At 40.5% G+C, this 26,798-nt stretch overlaps 1 protein-coding gene across 3 annotated transcripts in view; it reads left to right on the top strand.

Moving 5' to 3' along the window:
* Positions 1 to 26,798, top strand: part of NTRK2 (neurotrophic receptor tyrosine kinase 2) — a 168,697-nt gene that overhangs the window by 109,206 nt on the left and 32,693 nt on the right. For all 3 annotated transcript variants that reach the window (XM_069961797.1, XM_069961796.1, XM_069961798.1), the window contains one exon: positions 17,042 to 17,230. In XM_069961797.1, coding sequence (XP_069817898.1) covers positions 17,042 to 17,230 — 189 coding nt within the window. The remainder of the gene's footprint in view (positions 1 to 17,041; positions 17,231 to 26,798) is intronic.

The following is a 26,798-nucleotide window of genomic DNA, read 5'->3' as shown; positions in this document are numbered from 1 at the left end:
CTGTACAATTATTTGTTATGCGATTACATTTTAGTTATTCCTTATTGTGTATTTTATAAAAGAAATTTGTATATAAAAAAAATTCAGTCAATTAAATTGTCAATGTTGTTGCTACTAATTTTTTTATTTTATAAATGTGAATAAAGACATCTATGTGATCCTTGTGTTTGCCCCCTTTTTATGTATGTGCTAGGCATTTTATATAATAAAATGCATTAAGTGTTCCATAAAGTCGTTTTTGACATCTTTTCTCTTTTTATTTCACTTTATTGCAAATAGATCTGTGTTATTTGAAAATGTTTTTTCCATTCTCTTTCCAGCCTATTCCTCCACCCATATACCACTGCTGAACTGAAATTAAAGGGAATCTGCTAGCCAATATAATATAATATAAAGTTTTTATTTGTATAGCGAGCTACAATTCATGTTCCAAACTGCTGACACTGTTAGATAGTTGTCAGGTCAAGGAGACACATGTTACCTATCGTATATCCGTCTGTGCTTCCAGAATGTAGAAAACACTTTTATTCTATAGTGAGAAGAGTCAAAGAGGGTTTTCTGAGCTCCTGAAGTGCACAAAGCTATAACACCTCTTACTCCCCCCTCCCATACCTGAACCTGGAGAGAGGAGGCATTACAGCTTGCAGCAGTTTGGGAGCTTGGAAAAGCATCTTTGACTCATTGTACAGGGGAATACAAGCATTTTTCTACATTCTGGAAGCACAGCTGGATATATGAAAGTTACTAGAGCTGAAAGATTTCCTTTAACTTAAAGGGCAAAAGTAAAAGAAAACATGGTAGTGAAACTTTTAGAATTAAGCATTAGTTTACATATAGATATATTCTTAATTATAGAATTAGAATACCATAATATTTACTTAAAGGGAAACTAACAGCAGATTAGAAAACTCCGTTCCCATAGGGCTGCAATGTGATATATACTACATATACTGACAGGTAAGGTTTCCAGGCTATGGAAGTAGACAAAATAAGGAAAGCCCTACATCACAGATGTCAAACTGCAGCCCTGCAGGCTTTGCCAAACTACACTTCCCATCATGCTTGGAGAGCTAAAGCTTTGCCTCAGGCTGTCAATGCATGATGGACATTGTAGTTTTGCAATAGCTGGGGGGGGGGGCTGGGAGTTTTACCACCCTGCTCTACACAATCGGGAGAGTTGTGCACATACTGCCTTCTATTATTAGGCAACTCTTACACAGTGCAGTACTGCACCAAAAGCCTGTGCAGTGTAATACAAGCTACAGTTATTAACAAAGCACATTGCAATAGTATCAGGCAGTAGTGATGAGCGAATAGTGAAATATTCGAATATTCGATATCCGTACGAATATCTCCAGAATATTCGAATATTCGATCGAATATTCAATCCCCTTAACCTCTTAAGGACATAGGACGTACCGGTACGTCCTATGTCCTCATTAGCACTTCAAAGCGGGGCCGCGCGGCGGCCCCGCTTTGAAGTGCCGCGATCCCGGGTGCCGCGTGTAGCCCGGGACCGCCGCTATTAGCGGGCACGGTCCGATCGCCGTGCCCGCTAATTAGCTAATCGGAGGCAGCTGTCAAAGTTGACAGCTGCCTCCGATTACCGGAGGCAACGTTTCCCTGGTGTCTAGTGGGGGAGATCGCTCCTCCGGGACCTTGTCCCGGAGGAGCGATCTCCCTGTCTGATGCCGGCCGGGGACGCGTCCAAGATGGCGTCGTCCTCGGCTCGGCACTCGTTTGTTTCCGGCTGCAGCAGCCGAAAGCAAACGAGTGCCGATCTCATGGATCTCTGCAGCATATCTATGCTGCAGAGATCTCAATGAGAGATCCAAGTGTATATACTAGAAGTCCCCCAGGGGGGCTTCTAGTATATGTGTAAAAAAAAAAAAAAAACTGTTGTTAATAGTAAAAATCCCCCTCCCCTAATAAAAGTCTGAATCACCCCCCTTTTCCCAGGTTTTAAATAAAAGTAAACAAATAAATAAATAAATAAACATGTTTGGTATCGCCGCGTGCGTAATCGCCCGAACTATTAATTAATCACATTCCTGATCTCGTACGGTAAACGGCGTCAGCGCAAAAAAATCCCAAAGTGCAAAATTGCGCATTTTTGGTCGCATCAAATCCAGAAAAAATGTAATAAAAAGCGATCAAAAAGTCGTATATGCGCAATCAAGGTACCGATAGAAAGATCACATCATGGCGCAAAAAATGACACCTCGCACAGCCCCATAGACCAAAGGATAAAAGCGCTATAAGCCTGGGAATGGAGCGATTTTAAGGAATGTATATTGGTTAACAACGGTTTGAATTTTTTACAGGCCATCCGATACAATATAAGTTATACATGTTATATATCGTTTTAATCGTAACGACTTGAGGAACATGCATAACAAGTCAGTTTTACCCCAGGGCGAATGGCGTAAAAACACATTTCCCCCAAATAAAAGAAATGCGTTTTTTTTTTCAATTTCACCACACTTTGAATTTTTTTCTGGTTTCGCAGTGTACTTTATGCAAAAATTCAGCCTGTAATTGCAAAGTACAATTAGTGACGCAAGAAATAAGGGGTCATGTGGGTTTCTAGGTGGAAAAATGCAAGTGCTATGACCTTTTAAACACAAGGAGGAAAAACCGAAAACGTAAAAACGAAAATGGGCCATGTCCTTAAAGGGTTAAAGTCAATGGGAACAAGTATTCGATTATTGAATAAACATCTATTCGACCACTTGGAGGTAAAAACGGGAAGTAGGGGGATTTGAACGCTTATCGAATATTTATCGAATATTCGGCAAACTATTTGATAATATTCGATAGATCGAATACCTTACTATTACATCGAATATCTATTTGATCGAACAGTATTCGCTCATCACTATCAGGCAGTGTTCACTCATGCATTTTCATTGTGTTACTGCATCACTTAATTGTCGTCCAACTGCCCTCCATTGTGTTACTGCAGTGAAACGCCTACGTGTGTGAATATACCCCAAAGAACGGACGATTCTTTTTGTTTTTTTTCTTGACTTTGTAAAGTTTCAGGTGTTTTGTCAAAAAATTTAGCATGTACTGAATCAGTTATTAGATGTACTGTATAATAATAATAAAAAATAAAAAAACTGCATGCTGTGTAAGAGCGGACACAAAGTCTACCTATCACTTCGCCGGTGCGACAGTGTAGGCTGTAATAATGTTCAGGGAAGAAAAAGAGTGCTGCACCTCACACCTATGGCTGATACTAGTACCTCTCGGCTGCATAAAAAACATCAGAATTCTGTATGTGAATTGATCAAGCCACACTGCCCCATGTACCGCGTGCAGGTATCTGATACACATGGGTCCCTACACTAAGTCCACACCATGCCAGTCAGCGACCACCACCCCCGCAGGCGTGCACAGTCAGAGGACCAGACCCAAAAATGCCACACCAAAAGCCAGCCAGCACCACCGGCGGAGGAAGCTGCCCCCAAACAGCACAAGTCTGGATAAGGTATTGCACTCACCATAGCTATCAAAGATAGAATGGGACAGACAGGAGGGATTAAAACCATGAGCACTCAGGTGTCTCCTGCTAATTGCGGTCATGTGGGTCTCACCAGGAGGAGTGCAAAACACGGAGAAAAGAGAGAAACAAAATACGGTTCAGGGAAGAAAAAGAGTGCTGCACCTCACACCTATGGCTGATACTAGTACCTCTCAGCTGCATAATAAACATCAGAATTCTGTATGTGAATTGATCAAGCCACACTGCCCCATGTTCTTTTTCTTCCCTGAACCGTAGGCTGTAATAATGCCGAAAGGTGAGATGTCTTTCCTGATGCAAGAAGCGGATAGAAATCCCGGAAGCACCAAAGACTGCATTGTAATACACTAACAATGCAGTCTATGGCATTCCCGGGAGTCCCGTGCCTCGGCAATGTGATGGGTACACTATAAGCTGTTTTCAATACGTTGCATCACAGGAATTCTAAAGAGCCAGGAGGCTGCATATGAGTCCATTATACAGGTAAGTGACTCCCTCTAGCTACGTACACAATGGCCTATAACGGGATCTAATTTTGCCATCATTTTCAGCGTGACATAGAGCTTACCAGGTGTCACAGTTACATTTCTGTAACATGAGTTGCAATTATATTCTTGGACCCTTGAAGATGGACTATAACCTATTCACCTTTAGCCTTGAGGTCACACATCACTCAGCGTAGCATGGTCGTGAATGGATACATTTCCCTTTAAAGTCCATTATGTAGTCTTTCAGTCTAGTAAAGATTATACAATGACAGACAGATATATAATTAGTTGACAGAGGTCTCTAAACTTGTACACAGAGGATATCCTTAAACAATTGTGTGTTAGTGCATCTATGAGTTAACCCACCCCGGGAAGATGAGAGTCTTCATGAATCAATAATCTTATGCCCTGGGATGGTGCACTTACTGCAGTATCATCTATAGCATATTAATGTCTTTACATAAGGAGGCAAGGATCCAGTAAAATAGCAATTAATAACAAGTCAATGTGATATTGCTATTCTGTGTCTTATCTGAAACAGGAGTCAGCAGCAATTATCTTTTTGGCAGCCTTTAAGAAAGTGAGCTTCCATCCACTTTTATTTTTATTGCACTGTGGAGTGAACAGTATTATCTTCATATTTAACAAACTCTATTAAATTATATAGTTGGTTATTAAGTTGTTTTATAGGAGAAGTCCAGTGAAAATTAAAAAAAATCACAGGCAAGCAGGGGGGTGCAGGAACATAATAAATATAAAGTATACTTACCCATCCCTGTGCCCTCGCACCGCCCTTAAACAGCCACCAGACTCCTACAGCTCCAGCTGCTGCAATGCAGGGGTGTAACTATCACTGTAGCACCATAGCGGCTGCTATGGGGCCATCGCATCATGGAGCCCGGTAACCCACTTGAACTGTCATCATTTGCAGCACCAGGTGGCCAAGCGGGCCTCCTGGATTCTGCAAATGTCCCTTTAACTGAAAGCACTCCTGATGAGCACCTGCAGTTATGACTAGACTTCTCGGGAAGGCGGGGGGCCCCAATCAAAAGTTTGCTAAGGGGCCCAGCCATTTCTAGTTACACCCCTGCTGCAATGTCACGTACCTGGCTGAAGTATTGCTCGCGCAGCCATTCAGGGGCTGGGACGGGACACCACTGCAGTCACTGACTGAGTAGGCAATCAGTTGCAGGAGCCAGGGCCGTGATATACCAGGAAGCTGTCCGAAAATAACATCCAGTGGCTGTCCAAGAGCGAGGAGAGCAGCTTTACGGGAGTATGGGGACCGGTAAGTATACTTTCTTTACTATGTTTCAGCACCCCCCTGCCTACCTTTAATTTTTTATTTTTCGTAGGACTGCACCATTAATGGAGTAAAGTAGTACATTCATCTGAGGAAAACAGAAGACAAGTCACCATGTTCTGTAGGGCTATGTTCACACAACGTCTTTTTAGGCAAAATAACGGCCACTGTTTTCAAAATAACGTCTGTCTTTGTAAAAATAACTATTTATTTTAAAAACAATGGCCATTATATTGCAAAAAAGACATTGTGTAAACATAGCATTAAGATGGGAAGACTGAAGGGCTAATCAGAACATATACACAACAGAATGACATGAAAAGTTCATGTAGTTAGAATGAATGATTTATAACGTTTCTCTCAAAAAGTTTGTCTTTACCACAAATGTCCCAGCAAAATGAACTATTTAGGATTATGTGTACATGTAACAGATGTGTTCTGGAAATAGGATTTGTAAAAATCCCTGCACATGCTCCCTCAGGCTCTGGGCTTGGTACAACACAGAGTATCAGTTTGAACGGAACATTTGTATATTGTTACGGCCAAAGGCACACCAGTGTTTGCCATTTCCAGTCCTCCAGAACCCCAAACAAGTCATGTGTTATGGATGTCTGTAGAATTCCACAAGTGAGATTGTTATTGTCAGAGCGTCACAAATTGTTTACTCTGTGGGGTGTCCTGTAGGGGGCACTGTAATCTATAGCAAGGTATACTGTAATCTATAGCAGGGCCCATCAGTCAAGAGGTTTGTTTTCTGCATTCTGTAATGAAATTTACAACTATAGCCTAGTTGGTGACTATAAGATGATATGTACACAAAATTATTAAAGGGGTGTTCCAAGTTAAAATAACATATTCCCTATTCACAGGATTGACAATATGTCAAGTCTCCAGAACAGGCCCCCGGCTTATTGTTCTGAATGGTCAGCATGCAAATTCTCCATTGATCGTCTATGAAGTTGCTAAAGTTAGCCATTGTGCTCTGCTATCTTCAGTAGCGCAATAGACAGTGAATGGGCTCACTGCTTATTTCATAACACGCGGGTCCTCATTCTGTAGATTTCTGGGGTCCAGTGATCAGATCCCCCACAGTCTAATACTTATCCCCTACCCACTGTCATTTTATCTCAGAATGCCCATTAAATACCACCAAAGTTGAGCTACATTGTACTCCTACAGAACTGGGGCATGTATACCAAGGACCATAAATGTTCCTCACCAAAGCATCAAAACTGCGTCTCTAACATTTCTATGTCTTTCTCAGAGTTTATAGTAAAGAGTATGATGTCACTGATCTACATAATTTATCTCTACCTCAGCTGAACTTCAATCAGTTAATTATTGTGCTCATTTCCCCAGTCCATTTTTCTATGGTAAAAAATAAAGTTGGCATCCATGTAAGCCAGCAAAAACTCGCTTTTCAATCAATGCTACCATTAGGTATTGGCTTGCTGTGCCTAACGATAAATTTGTTCCAACAAGCCCTGCGGAAAGCATTTATTGTGAAAAATGTGATATGTCTGCTCCGAGGATGGGGGGTAAATTTATTCAGTTCCTTAAAGCCAGTATTCAGTATACGACACACAAAATATTTCACCTCACATGCATAGTATACGGACAACTGTCTGCTATGCAGGGCTAAGGACTGATGTTTAACCTTGTATCACATTTTGGATTCTTTGACCGGTGAAAATGTACCATTTTTAAGTGACCAAATGACTCTTTATTACCATGTTATTGGCTACTTAAGGTTATGTTCACACAACGTTTTTAAGGCAACAATGCAGCCATGTTTTGATAATTACGGCAGTAAATAGAGAGCATGGACCTTATATATGGCCATAATTATATGTATATATATATACGGTTGTTTTGTAAACATTGCTTAAGGCTGGGTTCACACACTGTATACTTCAGGCAGTATTTGGTCCTCAAGTCAGGTCCTCATAGCAACCAAAACCAGGAGTGGATTGAAAACACAGAAAGGCTCTGTTCACACAATGTTGAAATTGAGTGGATGGCCGTCATATAACGGTAAATAACTGCCATTATTTCAATATAACAGCCGTTGTTTTAAAATAACAGCAAAAATTTGCCATTAAATGACGGCCATCCACTCAATTACAACATTATGTGAACATAGCCTTTCTGTGTTTTCAATCCACTCCTGGTTTTGGTTGCTATACAGCCTCACAAATACAGCCTCAAATATACATAGTGTGAACCCAGCCTAAGGCTGCATTCACATGTCCCGTAAAATTGGCAGTGGTCACTGATCCGCTAGTACGGACAATTTTTGGAACCATTTAAGTGAATGTAGCTATTCACACAATCTGTGCCGCGACCCCCACTGTGATCCACACCAAGAAAAAATAGTACACGTCCTAGTGCGGATTGTGGCATGAATCCTCCCCGCCACAGCTCTGCAGCAAAGATGACAGGAGCGCAGAAGACAACTACTCGCCTACTCCCCCCGTGCTGGTGAACATGTGAGCCAACCGGGACTGGGACAATAGGCGAGTAGTTGTCTTCTGCACTTCTGTCTTCTGCGCTCCTGTCATCTCTGCTGCCGGGCGGCGGGGGGCTGCACTTTGTGGGATTCGTGCCTCAATTCTCCTTCGGTCATCATGGCGTGGATCGTGTGAATGATGCCTAATATTTTCTAATTCTCAATGCAACAAGGATGGGTTGTACCCTAAATTCTTGAGATACATCATCAACTATGGCTTTAATAGATAATGAACAAGAAGGGGAGTTCTACAAAATATGTTTTATGTATTCTGATACCTGGTTAACCATCATTATACAAGAGCAGAGATTACTTTTATTCTTCTCTGAGCTTCACTTTATATCTTTTTTCATAGTTATTTTTTCACATTTCAGAAATGTAAGTTTTAGAATTTTGCACCAACATTATAATGATATATTTTCATTTTTATTATATCTTATTAGTTGCTTCTATGATGTCATAGGCTACTCCAGAATTAATTATTGTTAACTCTCCCTGGATGCATACATAAAATACAGTGGAAATAAAAGTGACTGTAATATGTGGTATATTCAAATAAGGTAGATAAGCTTCAAAAATCTGATCATACCTTTATATCTGAGTGATCATACCTTTATGAGATTTTTTCACTACATTTATTTATAAGTGAACTCTCAGGTGATAGCTGAAAATGCTGCCTTTTGCCAAAGGTAAAAAATACCCATCCTACCCTCACAGGTGGCCAATGTGGAGACCTTCATGGATCTCCAGAAGTGCAGGAGACAGGTAAGTATAACTATGGGAGCAGAATAGCACTTGTAGGAAAAATTTAACTTTCAGCATTTTTGTAAGTTTATTTAAAAAAAAAAAAAAAAACAACTAAAATTTAGTACCAGACATATCATGGAAGATAGTAGACACAGCAAGACTCACTTCAAGTAATAATACTAAGTATTTTTACATCATAGAGCTATATTATGTGTCAAAAGTATTGAATGGTGACCCTACATTTTGCATGATCTTTAACCCATTCCTGAGGACAAATTGCTTTTTACCACTGGGCCACCTATAGGGATGTGTCTCTTGGCCAAATGGAAAACACAAGTCTGACTGTGAATAAGAGATAGCAAAATGAAAGCAAGGAAAGTAGGAACGGTTGTGGATTTACAGGACTTGTTGTACAGCAATGTCGCCACATGTTGAAATATTAACTTAAAGAGACATTGTTGGGCATTGCCTTTTATGGTAAACAGCAGTTTTAAAATAATTACAACCATTGTGTGGTGTTTAGGTAGAATGCAGCACACACTCCATCATGGATTGGAGGTGGACAGATCTTTTCTGCTTTTTGTAACAGAGTTAGACCGAATGAAAACAAAACATCTCTGCCTTGGGAATTTTTTTTTGTGGAATTCCTTCTCTTAGCCTGTAAACATAAAAAGAAAGTTGACATCTGGGACATGTAATGCTGTGTGACATTCACACTTTCCAGAAATCTGGAGTGCATGTAGTAAGATTTCACAGAAAGCGCATTCATCCCAAAGTCTTCAGAAGGTTCTGCCGCTCTCTTTGGAATCCGATGTGGAGCGAGGAGATGTGGTGCACTCAATGGCTGTCTCATCTTTCATCCACCTGAGGGGGCTTCCACTTACTAGGTGCTGACAGAAGGCATTTAACCTGGATGCCAAAATTCCATTCCCTGATTGATCTCCAATAATCTCATGTTGTGAATACTGTACAGGTTTAAGATTGATGCGTCCCTAATCTGTGTATAAATGCGACAGCTGCCAACATCCAACAGTTTTTTCAACACTACTACAAAAGGAGAGTAAAGGGGTTAAAGGGGTTATCCAGCGGGAATCTTCTTCTTTCAAATCAACTGATTTCAGAAAGTTACATAGATTTTTTATTTACTTTGATTTAAAAATTGCCTCTGTCCGAAACAGGAACTATCCAGAGCAGGGAAGGTTTTCTATGTAGAAGTTCTGCTGCCTGGACAGTTCCTGTCTCGGACAGAGGTGGCAGCAGAGAGCACTTTGTCAGGCTGAAAAGAAAACACCACTTCCTGTCCGACATATAGCAGCTGATAAGTATAGCAAGACTTTTTTAAAGAGATTTTTAAATCGACTGAATCCAGTTCGTTTGAAGGAAAAATATTTTCGCTGGATAACCCCTTTAATACGTCTCAATTCCTCCAGTAAAATAAATCTTATGCATCTTTGCTGTTATAGGGAGTAAATCATTTCTTAATACCCCTTTGTATGTAACCCAGCAATCTCTGAGGAATACTTATGTTTCCCTAAGACCCATTTAGAGTTAAGTAGCTGCCAATACCGAGGAGCCATAAATTTATCATTGATCAGATGGGGCAATATCATTTGTTCTACTAGTGATATAAATGGTCCTTCAGAAACTAAACTGCATTACATATGAATTATACACCTAACCCTCGCATGAGTTTCGAAGCTCGATTTTTTCCAATGTTAAAATGCTATTAGCCGAACATTAACATAGAAAGAAGAGCTCGGTATTTCAGGATGCAGACAAGGTTGGAAATATTGCTTTGTAATGCATATCTGGTCGGCCCAGAGAAACGAATCACAGATTCAGTCAAGCAGAGAAGTTGGCATTAAAACAGAGGTTGTACATTCTTACTGGCCACGGTTGGCAATGTTTCTAGGTAGTAATTTCCCTAGAGGGCCTTCCATAGCAACCTTAACCATACATGTTTCCTTTAAACATGAATTACAAGTCAAGAGTAATTTCCACTACTTAAATATGACCTGGTTACTGGTTAATATGACCTGGCCTTAACTCTTACCTTACTCAACAGATGTAGGACGGAAACTACAATGAATTGACTGCAATACAAACGTAGCATGTCTCATAGAAAACAATAGTATTTGAAAAGCCAATGAATCGAGTCTGTGTATAATATTAGGACTTATGGAGAGCTGTACTGAGCTTTAGAATTCTTAAAAATATTTTTATATACTTAAAGCGAATGTGCCATTACATTACTAGACTGGCCCCGGCGCAGGGATTGCAGTGCCGTGGTCCTTTTTTTGAACCGCGCCCCAGTTCTGGCTCATGGTGCCAGTCTATTCCCGGGCACCATTCCGGCCTGAAGCATTTGAGGCAGGCCTGCCCACCCCCAGTGTGACATTCTGCCCTACCCTCTGTCACTCTGCTCCATTACAATCAATGGAATGGAGCTGCATCCCACTAGGGGCAGGCAGCAGGCTATCCTCCAGTGCTTCAGGCCAGGACAGTGCCCAGGAATAGACCAGCATGGTTCAAGGGCCGTGGTTCAGGAAAAAGACTGTGGCACTGGACCATGTACGTGATGTACCTGTTGATACATTTACTTTAACTCGAAAAACTGTTCAAGATAGTGGGTCCTCCAATGTTTCTTCTTGTTATGTCGAGGTATTAGTGGTCATCCACTGCCATAGAGACATGTCGTCCATAGTGAGGTTATTACTCATTACTCATAGAACTTGTAGCTCCAGAAATGCAAACTCTATAAAACGACCCCCAACCTACTATGTGCCATGTAAAAAACAGGCATCTTCTTGTGGAAGTGGAGCCTGCTACCTAGGATTCTCAAAGACTCAACTTTCACAGCAGTTTAACCCCTACAATTATGTTTCCACGTTAAACCTCAAGTCTCATGATTCGACAGGAACCCAAAACTCTGGAATCACAAAGACGCCTTTCTCGCTTCCATTTTCTACCACACATAAACATTAAACTATTAAAGAGTTACTTTATGTACAATACAAATAATTTTGCTTAGATACGTTGATGACACTTCCCTTATTGCATGTTAATTGTTATCATTAAACAGCGCATTGGATTCACAGGGATAATATCAGATATCCTGTCAGCCTTTTTGACCCATGCGATCTCCATGGTCCGGCATTTAGCAAGTAATACATCTACCATCTGCTTTACCATTGATTTTACTCACATACTATACATGTTAATGAGGTACAGTACCAGGTTGTTGCATCTGCTTAGTCAGTGCGATAAAATCCAATGTACACTTAATTCCTGATAAATGTTACTTCCTGAATCTTTTTACTGTTAAATGTCATTGCCTTAGTGCTTTCTATGACCTGTCTACAGTGATCATGGTCAGGGCCTAGCTTTTCTGCTGCCTGAGGCGAAAATTAAAATTGTGCAGCAACTATTCCCACATCGATACCTCAGCTATCAGTAAACTTATTTTCTTATCGTGTGCTATTATGTTCTGCAGAACCTCATAATACACCTCAGCTGCTGCAGAACCTTATCCTACACCTCAGGTGCTGCAGAACCTCATCCTACACCTCAGCTGCTGCAGAACCTCATCATACACCTCAGCTGCTGCAGAACCTCATAAGCCTCTTACTTTATAAAGAACCAGGCATAATATTTAAGCTGTAATTGTTGTACTACAAGTTTCAACACAGAGAGGCTGAGGGCTGGATCCAGACAAGCTGTGCGCTTCATAACTAAATAGTCTTCACAGCATGGCAGCCTGCCACTCCACACTATTTAACAGTATAGTGTGGTATATGGCAGTATAGTGGGGTATACATGGCCGGACATGTGGATGCATATGTACACTGTAGTATATTAGTGGAGGGGGTGGTATATAGCAGCATATATGGATATGTATGTACACGGGGGGCCCCACTGTACATATATATTCACATTTGCTGCTATATACCACCCCCTCCACTACGCCCCAGTGTACAAATATATCCACATGTTCTCCTATATACCACCCCCTCCACTATGCCCCAGGCTGGGGTATACACTGAGATATAGCAGTGGAGGAGAGGCTGGAGTCCAGCACAGGCAGGAGGAGGAGGAGCACACACTGGCAGGATACAACGGCTCTGGTTCTGCAGGAGCCGGCTCATATGTCTGCTGCTGTTATCAGTCTGTATCCTCTACATCACCCGGGATCAGGAGCTGTCACAAAGACGGATGATGTGACCTCTCCGGTGTGCACACACTCATATCTACACACTGGACTGCCTCTGACTTAGCTCCCACATCCTCGGGGAACACAACACGGTGACTGTAAATCCCTGAGCTACAGACCTGGCACTTTCTTACTCCTGGCTTGCTCCCTCCCCAGCTGGGAGACTGATCTTCCCCTCCAGACAGTCCCCCCCCAAGCCCTAACCTACAAACAATCATCACCCTCAGCCACCAGCCTCCCCCTTGCCCTGGTTACAATACTCACTAGGACAGGGGCGGAGGAGGGACCAAGTGTGGAGCCGCTGTGGCCGTCTGTTCAGGCTCTTACCCAATCCTCAGGAAGACTGCTGGGTGATGTCACCTATCAAAGAGACGTAGCCTAGCAATTCCTGGGGAGAGCGGTATAGGGCCGGCCAGGGACTGAGCACTGTTAGGGGCCAGGGCTTCTGTCATTTTAGTGAAGTTAAACTTCACTAAAATGACAGTGGCAGAGAAGATTCTGCCGCCCCCTGCAGGATCACAGGAGCTGCTGTCTGAGGCAGATTCCTCATTCCGCCTCATGGCAGAAGCAGCCCTGATCATGGTCAGTCGATGAGCATTGATGCATTGATACTGTATTGCACAAAGCACTGCTTGCCTAAAAAAGTTTCCATAATTTTTGATCCAATAATCTGCATCCTTGGGATTGGTAGGTAACACTTTTGTCCTTCTTGTATTGGAAATCAGATCTCTATAGACTGACATCCTACCACGCTTGTACAAGATGTGGGGCCTGTTCAGACTATGGAATCAGTGCAGAGATTCCACTCTGAACCCCCGCCAGCAGATTCCACATCGAGCCCCACCCGCTATCTCTTTCATTGAGAGGTCTCGCGTGCCTCCTCTCTTGACATGTCAATTCCTTGAGCGGCAAGGCACGGAAAGCGGAGATGTGCGAGGCCTTCCATTGAAAAAGATTGCAGGTGGGATTTAGCTTGGAGTCCGGCAGGGGGGCTTCTGAGCAGGATCTCCATGCCGATTCCATAGTGTGAATAGCCCCGTACACTCAGCAAGCCAATATGAAAAAACAGCCAAGAGAAGGGAGAAAGCATCCTGAACCAATGGTGAGACAGAGGGTAGATTTTTGGCAGACTTCCTTCACAGTTCTTCTCTAATGTCTTTGAACTAAAAAGCAGCCAAGCAGCAAGTACTTAGGCAATAAATAGCAGGTAAGCATCACCCATATGCATTGACTTACATATCCTTAAAGGCTGACAATTTAGTGTCCAATTTATGAATCTGTATACTTGCAGTACTAGGCCCATGTCATGTTGCCAGATGTATTCCTAAGCAGGCATATATAAAGAAGCTTAAAGGGAATAGCAATATGTTTCTATTTTCTGATTCAGATTTTTTATTATGATTTCATTTTCTGCACATCATTATGGTGGCAGCCATCTTGCCTGAGCTTAAATGGGAACTGTCATGAAAAAAAAAACAACTTTTGACATTTCGAAGAGACAGAGAGAAGGAAGAGGGTCTAACAGCATCTGCAGTATGTTTTCAAAGCTTTATCGGCATTATCCAGTACAAGGAATGCAATGTTTCGACCCTACAAACCTATGTAGGGTTGAAACGTTGTAGGGTTGAAAAGTGACAATCTGCAAATAAAACACTTACTACCTCATGTGTCACCGTCAGTCCTCCTAGTCTGTAAGCTTTAGCAAGCAGGTCCTTCAGTCCTTAGGTATTTAATTGTGTAATATTTCTATGTAAATGTAAAAGAAAACAAAAAAAAACAGTGGAATCTGTTGACTCTATACAAATAAATATTATTATAAATATTTTCAGAGAAATCATCATGGCTTTTCCTACAAACTACCTAAAACCTATGAAAACAGTTACTCAAGCAATGATAAAGGTCATTTCAGATGGTGCAGGAGCATATAAAGTGAAGAGGGCCATAGACACTGCCAGTAACAGGAATGAGCTGCTTGACAAGACAGAGTCAATAATGTCTGTCAAAATCTGGCTACTTAGATCCTTGTGACAAGCAATTACGTGACCCCATTTAATCTGGATAAGCAGAGTTTGGGCACTTTATAGTGTCTACATGATTCATGAGGGCGCACACGGTGACTTCTTGTCAGCAGAAATCTGCTTTTTTTAAATTACATTTCGGAACATTGTTTTCTCATTTGTGATTCCTGAGCATTTTGCTTTACAGCATGTGTCAGCTACGTGGCCCTCACGGCAATGTGATTTAGTCAGTGCAGCATTAAGGGAATGGAGTTTAGGCAACTTGATGTAAAATAGCTAATTTGTCAAAGAAGAAAGTATTTAAGGGCATGTGTCATGATAGGGTCCATTTATCAAAAGGTTCCTCTATGCTGATGTAGCTTGCATAGTGTTAAAAAATGACAGACCAAGCCAAATGCAGTATGTTACTATAGGAACCATCTATGATCTATGGCTGATTTTCATTCATTCATTCATATTTCACTGTATGTTCTCCATCAACATCCATCCATCATCTACAAAATTCAGGAAAAAATAAAATAAAGAATTCTTTTTAACGTAAAAAAAAATTTTTATAACGCTAAGTTTTTGCATATTAACAGTTCAGCCTGAATCTGTTCCCTTAATGTAATCCTATATTTATATTACAATTGGAGATTTTTTTCTTTTTAATCATCTCTGTGTCCTGGAGATTCCTCTCTCCTTTTTTATCTCCTTGTTCTGTGTCTGGCTGTAGGCCAGTTATCTCCCCTGTGCTTCATTTTCTGGTAGGACACAAAGAGTGTTAGACTCCACCTCCTTTTCCACCTCCACATGCCTCGTAATCGGTTGTGATTTGCATAATACAGCTGCATTTGTGTATCAAAATGATGGCTGTCCAAAAGGATGTCCATGAAACAGCCCAAAAAAATGTAGGAACACAAGGGGAGATTTATCAAACTGGTGTAAAGTAGATTTGTCTTAATTGCCCCTAGCAACCAATCAGATTCCACCTTTCATTCCTCATAGATTCTTTGAAAAATGAAAGGTGGAATCTGATTGGTTGCTATGGGCAACTAAGATAATTCTACTTTACACCAGTTTGATAAATCTCCCCCATAGTCTTAAAGTGATACTGTATCCACCAACCCACTTCCCCAAACCACTGGTACCATCCGTTTGATGAAAGTAAGCCCTTGTGTCTTTTAAAATGCAGCTAGTGCCTTGGTTAGGGTAAAAAATTATCTTTTAATCTGCGGCAGCAGAGTCAATGTGGTGTGGCCTAGAGCGTCTGTGCCCTAGGCAAGCGAAGCCTCTCCTTTCTTCCTTCTCACCCTCCTCATCATTAGGAAGGCCCCTGGGCAGGATTTCTCCTATTCATCACTTGTCTAAACTCTGCACATGTGCTTTAATGATCCGAAGCGGCACTTGTGCACTGTTTCGGCAATCCTTCCAGGGGCATTCCTAATGATGAGGAGGGAGAGAAGAAAGAAAGGAAAGACGTTGCAGACGTAGGGAACAGACACTCTAGGCCATGCCACATTGACTCGGCTGCTGCAGATTAAAAGATAATTTTTTACTCTAATCGAGGCACGGAGCATTTTAAAAGACATGAAAAGGAAGGGCTTACTTTTATCAAACGGACAGTACCAGCAGTTTGGGGGAGTGGGTTGGTTGATACAGTATTGCTTTAATGCTCCTTTAAAGGGGAACTACCAGCAGGTTAGATGAATCTAAAATGATGACAGCTCCCTATAGTGCACAGGGCTTTGAGGATGAAGGCATGTCTCTTACCCTCATCCTCTCTTCTGTTACTGTGCAGTTGTAATGTAATGCTCCATACAATAAAATCATTTAGAGCACTGCCCCATCCCCAGAGCACTGATCTGCCCTGGTGTGGCCACCCCTACTAATGATAATAGAGCAGGCCCGCCGGGGGCAGGCCAGTGGGCACTCTGGGGCAAGGGCAGTGCTCCAAATGGCCTTACCACATAGAGCACTACATTAAAACTGCACAGGATGCCAAGGATGAAGGTAAGAGACATACGTTGATCCTCAGTGCCCTGTGGCCATAAGAGATCCAGAAAGTATTAAAAAAGATGCCTATAATAAACTGTACATACAAAATTGATTACTTTACAATGTGTTTTATCATTGTGGTCCTATCTATATCAGTGCACAGAAGGCTCATATTGACACAGTTAACCTTGACCAGATATTACAGTATATCATGTAATTTATGCTAAGGTCCAGAAAATCCAAAACGTCTGTTTCTTTTCCAGGCCCTTCCTCTGTGATTAGCAATGATGACGATTCAGCCAGCCCTCTTCACCATATCTCCAATGGCAGCAATACCCCATCTTCCTCAGAAGGTGGCCCCGATGCAGTTATCATTGGTATGACAAAGATCCCTGTCATTGAAAACCCACAATACTTTGGAATTACCAACAGCCATCTCAAGCCTGATACATGTAAGTTTATTGTTTCATTTTCTTGATTCAAATAATTGTCTTCTAGCGATGATACATGGTGTGGGTGAACCCCAACACTCTGCATTTCATTACCAATGGCTGAAGTTGGATATAGCCCTAACGCTGCCAGGAAAACATGGATGCAGCCTTTGGCTGTATCTATGTTTTCCAGGACTCTTTAGGGTTGCATCCAACTTCTTCAGCCACCAGTAGTAAAATGCAGAGTGTTGGTGTTCGGACAAACCCAGCGTGCTTGAAGTAGTGATACAGGTGGATATAAGATGAACTGTTTTACAAACATGGTGTGGTGCCCTATTGTATGTACCTGTAGTCCCACTTGTTCAGGAACAGGAATGCATGTGATGTTAGTAATGAAATGCATATGCTCCAGTACTTATCATCTGCTGTATGTCCTGCATGAAATGTTGTTTTTTTTCAAGTCGTACACAGTGCTCTCTGCTGACATCACTGACCATGACAGGAAATGTTTAGGGCAGCATCAGAAAACTTCTCCTTCTCTGGACAGTTCCTGACATGGACAGAGGTGGCAGCATAGAGCACTGTGTCAGACTGAAAAGAAAACACCACCTATTACAGGACATACAGCAGCCAATAAAGACTGGTTATTTTAAAATATTTTTAATAGTAAATTACAAATCTATATAACTTTCTGAAATCAGTTGATTTGAAAGAAAAAGATTTTCGCTGGAGTAGCCCTTTAACCTGTGTCACTGTAGTGAAATGTGTAGTTTTTAAGGTGGTAGATTCCCTGGATGGAATTTTTGCACCAACTAAAGAATATTTTGTTAGCAGATACGGTATCCTCTTATTGACAATGGTAAAGTAAAAAATAAAATAAAAAATTAGCAAAAAGATGTTTCTGTATTAGCTCTACTAGTAAAGAGAACGAGCCCAGTTTTAGAAGTCACCAGAGGGAATGTGAGCATTTACCAGCCTCCCAGACAGTCAGGAGATCAATCTATTTCCTAAATATATGATGACAAGGTCAATGAATTTTGGTATTACTTGATAGATTGTTAAACATATTCTTTTCCATAAAACCTTTTAAAGTGTCCCAATACATGGGCAAAAGATTTTATTTATGTATGAAGCACAGGCAGCAGATTTACTGCTATAGAGAGGTTTCATATTAAAGATACAGACACAATATAAAATGTTTGAGTGCAACTCCCGATTCTCAGATTCCACTTTCTATCATTCTTAAATAATTACATGGCTTTCAATGTAAAAGTAGCACTTTATAATGAACTCTGGATGAAATCTACGAGCGGTTTTGCAATAGCAATACTTATCATATACACAACATGCTAGTTATGTACAGTTTAAAGAGGCACTGTCACAATTTTTCTTTTTTTTTTTTAATAAATTGTAGTATTGTATGTAGTTGTAGTATACATGTTTAATTATTTTTAATGTTTTCTATGTTTAAAGCGGCACTGTCAGCAGATTCTGGCCAGTGAACCTGCTGATATCCCCCAGAAGCTGTTTACCTTATCAGTACGCATTGGTACGCATTGTGGTGCTTTAGCCTAATTGCCCCTATGCTAATGCGGGGCTTATGAGCATTAGGGGCGTCGTTAGTCCGCCCGCAGCACCCCCTCCTGTCTCGCCCACTATGCATATTCATATATGCATAGTAAAGCCTATAGTTACGGCGCATGCACAGGGAAGATGTCCCGCCGGAGACGGCTCTTCTTCCCGCGTATGCGCAATTCTGCCTGGCCTCCTGACTGACTCGCTGTGAAGAATCCTGCGGTAGCAACCTTTTCAGCATCTCGGAATGTTCACACTGAGTCAGTCAGGAGTCTAGGCAGAATTGTGCATGCGCCGTAACTAGGCCTTACTATGCATATATGAATATGCATAGAGGGTGGGGCGTGGGGGTGCTGCGGGCGGACTAGCGACGCCCCTAATGCTCCTAAGGCTTGCATTAGCAAAGGGGCCAGTACCTGGTCTTTTCTCTTCGCAAAGAAAGAGACCAAACACAGGAAGTGACCTGTGAAGTCCCAGACATGGCTTAGATATGATACCATTTTAAGCCGTGAGCGACTGCATGTTATGCGATTGTCCTTCTGGCATGGCTAGTGTTAGATGTGCTTTAATGGTTTTTTTGACAGAGACAAGTTGGCAAAGTTTCTATTTTATTACAGCAATAAATTAGTGTATGGCAGGCAGGGCTGTATTAACAGCTGCTGCTGCCCTAGGCACTAAACCTGAATACGCCCCATCTTCACGCACCTATTGGCGATACCAGACCTGACCAATACCACCATACCCCCCACCCCCCTGAAAACGGAAGGAGGGAAACTAAAAAAATAAAAACAAAAAAATTAGTTTTTTCTGTCCTCCTGCTCCCTGGTGCTGCCCCCCTGCAAGGTGCTGCCCTAGGTACCGGACCACGGGTGCCTAGTGGTAAATACGGCCCTGATGGCAGGCTAGGGCTGATGAACTACTGCAGCTCCTATCATGCCTTGATATTATTTTCATCATTATGGGGAAGTAGTAGTTATGCTAAGCGTAACATCAGTGGTTAAAGTACATATCCATGGGGCATTATCATACAAGGCATATTTACTAGAACATGCATCCTCTTTTCAAATTTAGTAGAATTACTCTGTACAGCCATTTAACTTTAGCTCACACATATGTGGCTCACTCATATGTGCTTAAACATATGTGCTTAAACCCTGTCAGTGCACACTATGGAGCTAGCGACTCCGGACGCTTACTCCATAGCGTGCAGTGGAGGGTTCTGATGCGGGCGCGGACAGATGTGCCCGCATCAGAACTCTGTGGCTGCAAAGATCATCCGGTCGGGTCATGGAATGGCCGGTCTCATACTATGTATGAACATAGCCTAAGAATGCTTTTAAAGTGAGAAGTATCAAAAGAGGAACCTAAATTGCATCAATTTTTGGTGTGACCACCCTTTACCTTTGGTCAATTATAGGGATACTGTTTTTGAAGGAACTCAGCATGGAGGTTCTTATAAACATCTTGCTGAACTAACCACAGATTTCCTGTAGATGTAGGCCTGCACAAATCCTTCTGTTTTAGAAATCCCAGATTTGATGATGTTGAGATCCGGACTCTATGGAGGACATATGATCACTTACAGGACTCCTTGTCCTTCTTTATGCTAAGGATAGTTCTTAATGACATTAGCTGTATGTTTTGGCTTGTTGAATAAAGATTTGGATTAGATGCCTTCCTAAAAGGGTCTAATTTTTTTTTCACAGTTCATTTATTTTTCATAGTTTATTATTGCACTGTAAATTAATGCACTTCTTCTTATTGCACTAATTGACCCAAAGAAATTGCACTTTTTTCTGCAGTCATGTGATATATTCCCAATATTAGTCTAATTTGTTTTTTGGTGAGCATTCAGACTATGCATTTTATCTAATAGGAAAAAGCTTAGGTTTTATTTCCCTTTTTTTAGCTTTGTATCCTTGGAAGTCCTTTAGACCTTGTTCATTTGGCCCAACGTGTTGCTTGTACCACTCATCCTCCGGGGCTGTAGGGTAAAGCTCACAACTTTGCTGGAACACAGTGTTGATGACCCATATGCATGGCTCTGGTGATGGCCGCACAGCATGGTGTGTCCCAGCAAAGTTTTAAACTTTACTCTACGGAGGATGAGTGGTACAAGAACCACGTTGGGCCAAATGAACAAGGTCTGAAGGACTTCAATGGATATAAAGCTAAAAAAAAGGGCAGTAAAAACTCAGCTTTTTCGTAATAGATAAAATGCATAGTCTGAATGCATTAGTCAAAAGACTAATATTGGGACTGTTTAGCAATATATCATATGACTTTGGAAAAAAGTGCAATTTGTTTGTGTGAATAAGTTCCATAAGAAAAAGTGCAATAACAAGAAGTGCAATTATTTACAGTGCAATAATGAACTTTATTTTGTACAGTGTGCAGGGATTTATAAACTAAACTCACACCTGACATAAATCCTTAATCTTAATCAGGTCAATAAAAGTTATATTTTAGTCTCTTTTCAGTGTGATAAATATATATAATATACTGTATCACATGGTGGAGCTCACTGACTGGATGGGTAGGGTAAGGTGTACACAGTAAAAATCACACCCTTGTGTTCCTTTCAACCGTACCTTTGTTTAAAAAAAAAAAAAAAAAAGCAGATGTAGATGAAAAGAAAAAGTAGCTGGTACTTAAGTTCTATCAATTTTGGTGAAATGTGAAATGTATTGATGCAATTAAATTATGTTAAAATATAGTAAAGCCATTAAATTAATTTGTTCTAAATTAAAAATATTTAGACTTTTAGGAAAATGAAAGGTGGAATCTGATTGGTTGCTAGGGGCAACTGGGCCATTTTCACTTTACACCATGTTTGATAAATCTCCCCCATAGTGGATAAAAAATAAAGAGTGGTGGAGAGAATCTACAGAGGGTATGGCTAATAGTCTTTATGACGTCCTGGCAAAGAAAAGAGAACCCCAGGTATATGCACTGCACATAGCTGTGCTCTCATTACCTCTCAATGTGCTGAGCATGTGTAGAGATTATTAGGATGCATTTGTATACACACATAACTACAGTCTAGCTATACCTCGGAGATATAAATATAATCTATAAAATGTTTTGGTCTACAACTAATGTTGCCACAACATTGAAAATCTTATTAACTTTTATGTAAAACTCCTCATACCTTCCTACAGTCACTAAAGCAAAATCTAAAAATAATTCTAGAATTATGTAAAAATCAACCAAAGGCTAAACAGAGAGAATGGAAAATTCTATTTTTGCAAAATAAGATTTTTTATTTTTTTTTAGTCCTCATCAGTGAGATCACCACAGCAGATTAGTAGTTCCCTGCAGCCTTCAGAAGCAGGCATTTACTTTTAGATTTTTTTTTAAAGACAAGAATAGCAGCAGAACACAAATCCACTTTTAACGCTATAATACTAGGAATCAAATGTAGAATAGATTAGTTTATTCTTTATCACCTGCAAACTAAACTTTCTCTAGCACATGGAATTTAGCAATTATATTAGAATAGTCGCTTGGTTGGTGTTGATTAGTAAGTCCTTATATCACTTATCTTAAAGGAGAAGTCTGGCGAAATTTTTTGTATTAAGGTATTGTATTGCCTCCCAAAAGTTATACAAATCACCACTATATACTTATTACGGGAAATGCACATAAAGTGCTTTTTTCCCTGCACTTACTACTGCATCAAGGCTTCACTTCCTGGATAACATGGTGATGTCACGACCCGACTCCCAGAGCTGTGCGGGCTGTGGCTGCTGGAGAGGATGATGGCAGAGGGACACTGAGGGACACAGGGCACTGGAGGGACACTGAGCATCCCTCTGCCATCATCCTCTCCAGCAGCCACAGCCCGCACAGCTCTGGGAATGGGGTTGTGACATCACCATGTTATCCAGGAAGTGACATCACCATGTTATCCAGGAAGTGAAGCCTTGATGCAGTAGTAAGTGCAAGGAAAAAATCACTTTATAAACATTTCCCGTAATAAGTGTATATTGGTAATTTGTATAACTTTTGGGGGGCAATAAAATTTTTCGCCAGACTTCTCCTTTAAATGTAAATGATGAATTTAGGGAAGCTATCAGTAGGGGTATTGCTATGTTGTCTTCCCGCTTTTAGTATTAACCCATGATTGCAGATCCTTTTAAATAGCCTATCACTGAGACCATTTGTTTATAGCTAGTGATCCTAGGATTTAACCCTGACAACGACATAATTAAGTGTTTGCTTTAGATTTCCATAGGAGTCTAAGCACTGCTGTACAGTGAAACCACCATTGCCACAATTAAGTGAATTGAAGGTGAAAATCCCATGGTATTGATTGCAATGACGGATTCTTTCTTCCTTAAGTAAAATGATGCTTATTCTACCAAAGTTAAAGCAGCCCATCCCCTTGAACTTTGGAAGGCATATAATTATAGTCATGGCTATAGAGAACTCTGTCTTGCAAAATCTGTTAAATAATAGGTACAATAAGCAGGAGACACAAAGACTCTGACTCCAAATAAGTGAGAAGGGTAATATAGTCATTTGTTTAAGCAAAGAAAGGCTCATATTGGCAAGTAAATGGAAGTAAATTTCTGGAAACCTCCCACCATTAGGTAATGACCTACATATCAATAGGACTTCTGCCCCATTAACACTGCAACGATGGAACAAATCATTGGTGGGAGGGAGCTTTCTTTACACCCCTTAGTCTGGTCTTATCTAATGAAGGTAGTGGGAAAAAATGTGAATATAGGTATACATAAAAAAAAAAATTTTTGCTAAGAAAGAATTTTGGGAACCTATTAGTTTTTCGCAAGTCATTCAATATTGCAGATAATATATCAAAGTGAAGCATTTGTCAAAAACAATGTTCTACATATAAATAGTATAAGTATAAATAGTGTACACTGTAATACAATAGAGTCTGGGTTCACACTATGTTTTTGCAATCTGTTTTTGCAAAAAAATACATGAAAAAAATGGATGGAAAAGCAGATGTGTTTGTGTGCATCCATTTTGATCAGTTTTTCTATTGATTTCAATTATACAAAAAAAAGGATCAAAAAGCATCGGTTTTGGTAATTACAGATTTAGGCCATGTTCACACTACGTATATTTCAGTCAGTATTGTGGTCTTCATATTGCAACCAAAACCAGGAGTGGATTAAAAACACAGAAAGGATCTGTTCACACAATGGTGAAATTGAGTGGATGGCCGCCATATAACAGTAAATAACGGCCATTATTTCAATATAACAGCCGTTGTTTTAAAATAACAGCAAATATTTGCCATTAAATGGCGGCCATCCACTAAATTTCAACATTTTGTGAACAGAGCCTTTCTGTGTTTTTAATCCACTCCTGGTTTTGGTTGCAATACTGGCTGAAATATACTGACTGAAATATACATATACTGACTGAAATATACGTAGTGTGAACATGTGAGCATGTCCTTTTTAACCCCTTCAACACCGAGGTCATTGGTGCTATGATGCCCGGGTCAAATTCATGCAATGTCCCTCCTCGCCTTATAGGAGCCATATCGATTTTATTTGTCCACCTACAGGGCTAGTCAGGGTGTCATTTTTTGCGCCACAATCTCTAGTTTTTATTAGCAGCATTTTGGTATAAAAGAAAAATTTCAGCAATCCTGGTGTTTTGTTTAGTTTTTTTTCTTTCGTTTACACTGTTCACCGTGCGGGAACAATGTTATATTATAAGAGAGCGGACAATTACGATATGTAATATGTTTATTTATTTTATATATTTTTATTTTTATAATGGGCAAAGAGGTCTTTTAACCTTTTATTGGGGGGTTTATAAGGTTTTTTTTAATACTTTTAAAAACTTTTATTTCTTTAATTACGCTTTTATTTTACACTTTTATTTTACAGTTAAACATGCAATCATTAGACTGCATATACTGATCTATGCTATTCCATAGCATAGCAAAGATCAGTGCTATGGGCAATCTGTGCATAGAGCTTGACTGAGAGCCAATTCTAAGCACAGATGGATGACAGTTGAGAGGTTCTTGTTCTGTCACTGACTTCCTTAAATGCTGTGATCGCTAAAGATCACAGCGTTTAGGGGGTTAATGACAGCCAGCTGCAGGATAGCAGCTGCCTGTCATTATCTCCAGCCTCGGACACACTGATGTATGCAGGACTACTCTCACTGCAGCGGTACCCTCACAGGGCATTTGCAGCAGTAATGTATATATATGTATTGTGGATGGGAAGGGGTTAAAATACAGCCCTATTTTTGCCTTAAAAAAGTGTATGAACACTAGAGCTAATGGAAAGCAATTGTCAGTTATAGGAAGGTAGCAGGATGGTGGGGTAACAAATGCACCACATTAATACGTAGGAATCCTACTAATAATCATCAGCACAAGGTACAATAAAGAGCTACTGATCAATAAAACCCTATTTTGCCACCGGAAAGACTAACATTAGAGATGATTGAAACTACTGTAAATGCGGCCGTTGATTTGCTTAGTCTGCATAAATTAGTGCTGCTCTCAAATTAATCCTGTTGCCAGGAAAAGTCTAGGATGGCCGTCCAAGGTCTCCTAGGACTATATCCATCTTTTCCCAGCAACCAGAGCACTTTGAAAGCGGCACTAATGTATGCAGACTAAACTGATCGACGTCTGAGCCGTAAATCATCTCTAACTAGCATCATTAAAAGTTTACATCTCTAAACCCAGCTCCTTTTAAGCGGTACCCTGTTCTTAGATAGGCCAACATTTCCCTGCTGACTGGATTAAGAACACTCCGAGTTAAAACGTGCAAATGCCTATGTCCAAAGTTAGATTTTTATTAAAATTTAGGGGGGATTTATCAAGGTTTAAATAAAAATTTGCAACTTTTTGCCAATGAACGTCCTGTTGTCCCGATGGGCGGCGACAGGGGTCACAGCATGGCACAAAGAGGTGTAGCCACCTCCTGTGCTATTTTTACCAAACAAGTGTAAATCAAGGAAACTGTATTGTGTGAACACAACCTAATAGGCTCAGTAAATACATGCTGATCAATGGCTCACGTCATGTAATACAACCCTAAGAGGCCATTCACATATAAAGGAAAGACTGAGACTAGAGATGAGCGAACCTCGAGCATGCTCGAGTCCATCCGAACCCAAACGTTCAGCATTTGATTAGCCGTGGCTGCTGAAGTTGGATAAAGCCCTAAGGCTATGTGGAAAACATGGATATAGTCATTGGCTGTATCCATGTTTTCCAGACAACCTTAGAGCTTTATCCAAGTTCAGCAGCCCCAGCTAATCAAATGCCGAACGCTCGGGTTCGGATCGACTCGAACCCGAACCAGGTTCGCTCATCTCTAACTGAGACCTCTCATCCTTTCAAATCCATTCCTGGCTTTGTATTCAATAATTGAAATTAAAAACTTAAACATGTGAACACAGCCTTAGACAATAGTTGCTACATTATGGAGGGGTTGCATAGTCAACTAGTGATGTCAAAAGAGGGATATAAAATGTGCTGTCCTTTCTTCTATTTATTTTGAGGCCATTTGTACTGTTTTTCTTTCTTGCTTCCCAGAATCCCAGTAACAAATTTTCTAATCTAAATAAGCAGTGCACCGGACAGAAATATTTGTTTCCTAAGCTTAATAGAGAGAATTAAGATTGCAGCATCTGACGTAAGGGCTATTCTGAGAAACACGATGAGTGATAAAGATATTTGCTAGATTGGCTTGTCATACTTGTTATCAAGCCCTTTAAGTAATCTTTAACAAATGATCCCTAAATCCATTAAGAATAATTCATTAAGCTATTTCTAAATCTATTGCACCTGTCAACTACACAACTTTGCTCCTAGCTTAGTTTAGCATTTTCTATTTATACCACTGTTTGGCTACATATAAGCATTGCTCAAAAGAAAAAAAAAAAAATTGGCTCCACTTTCTACAGTATACAGAGCAGATCACATTTGCATGTCTACCCATGTTATATTAGTCAGAAAAAAAGTTGCTGACATTAGTGAGTATGAAAAAACGGCTGTAGT

Source organism: Dendropsophus ebraccatus, chromosome 3 (assembly GCF_027789765.1).
Source record: "Dendropsophus ebraccatus isolate aDenEbr1 chromosome 3, aDenEbr1.pat, whole genome shotgun sequence".
In the NCBI taxonomy this organism is placed as follows: domain Eukaryota; kingdom Metazoa; phylum Chordata; class Amphibia; order Anura; family Hylidae; genus Dendropsophus; species Dendropsophus ebraccatus.
The sequence above is the reverse complement of the archived record's forward strand: the minus strand, read 5'-3'. Positions and strand labels throughout refer to the sequence as shown.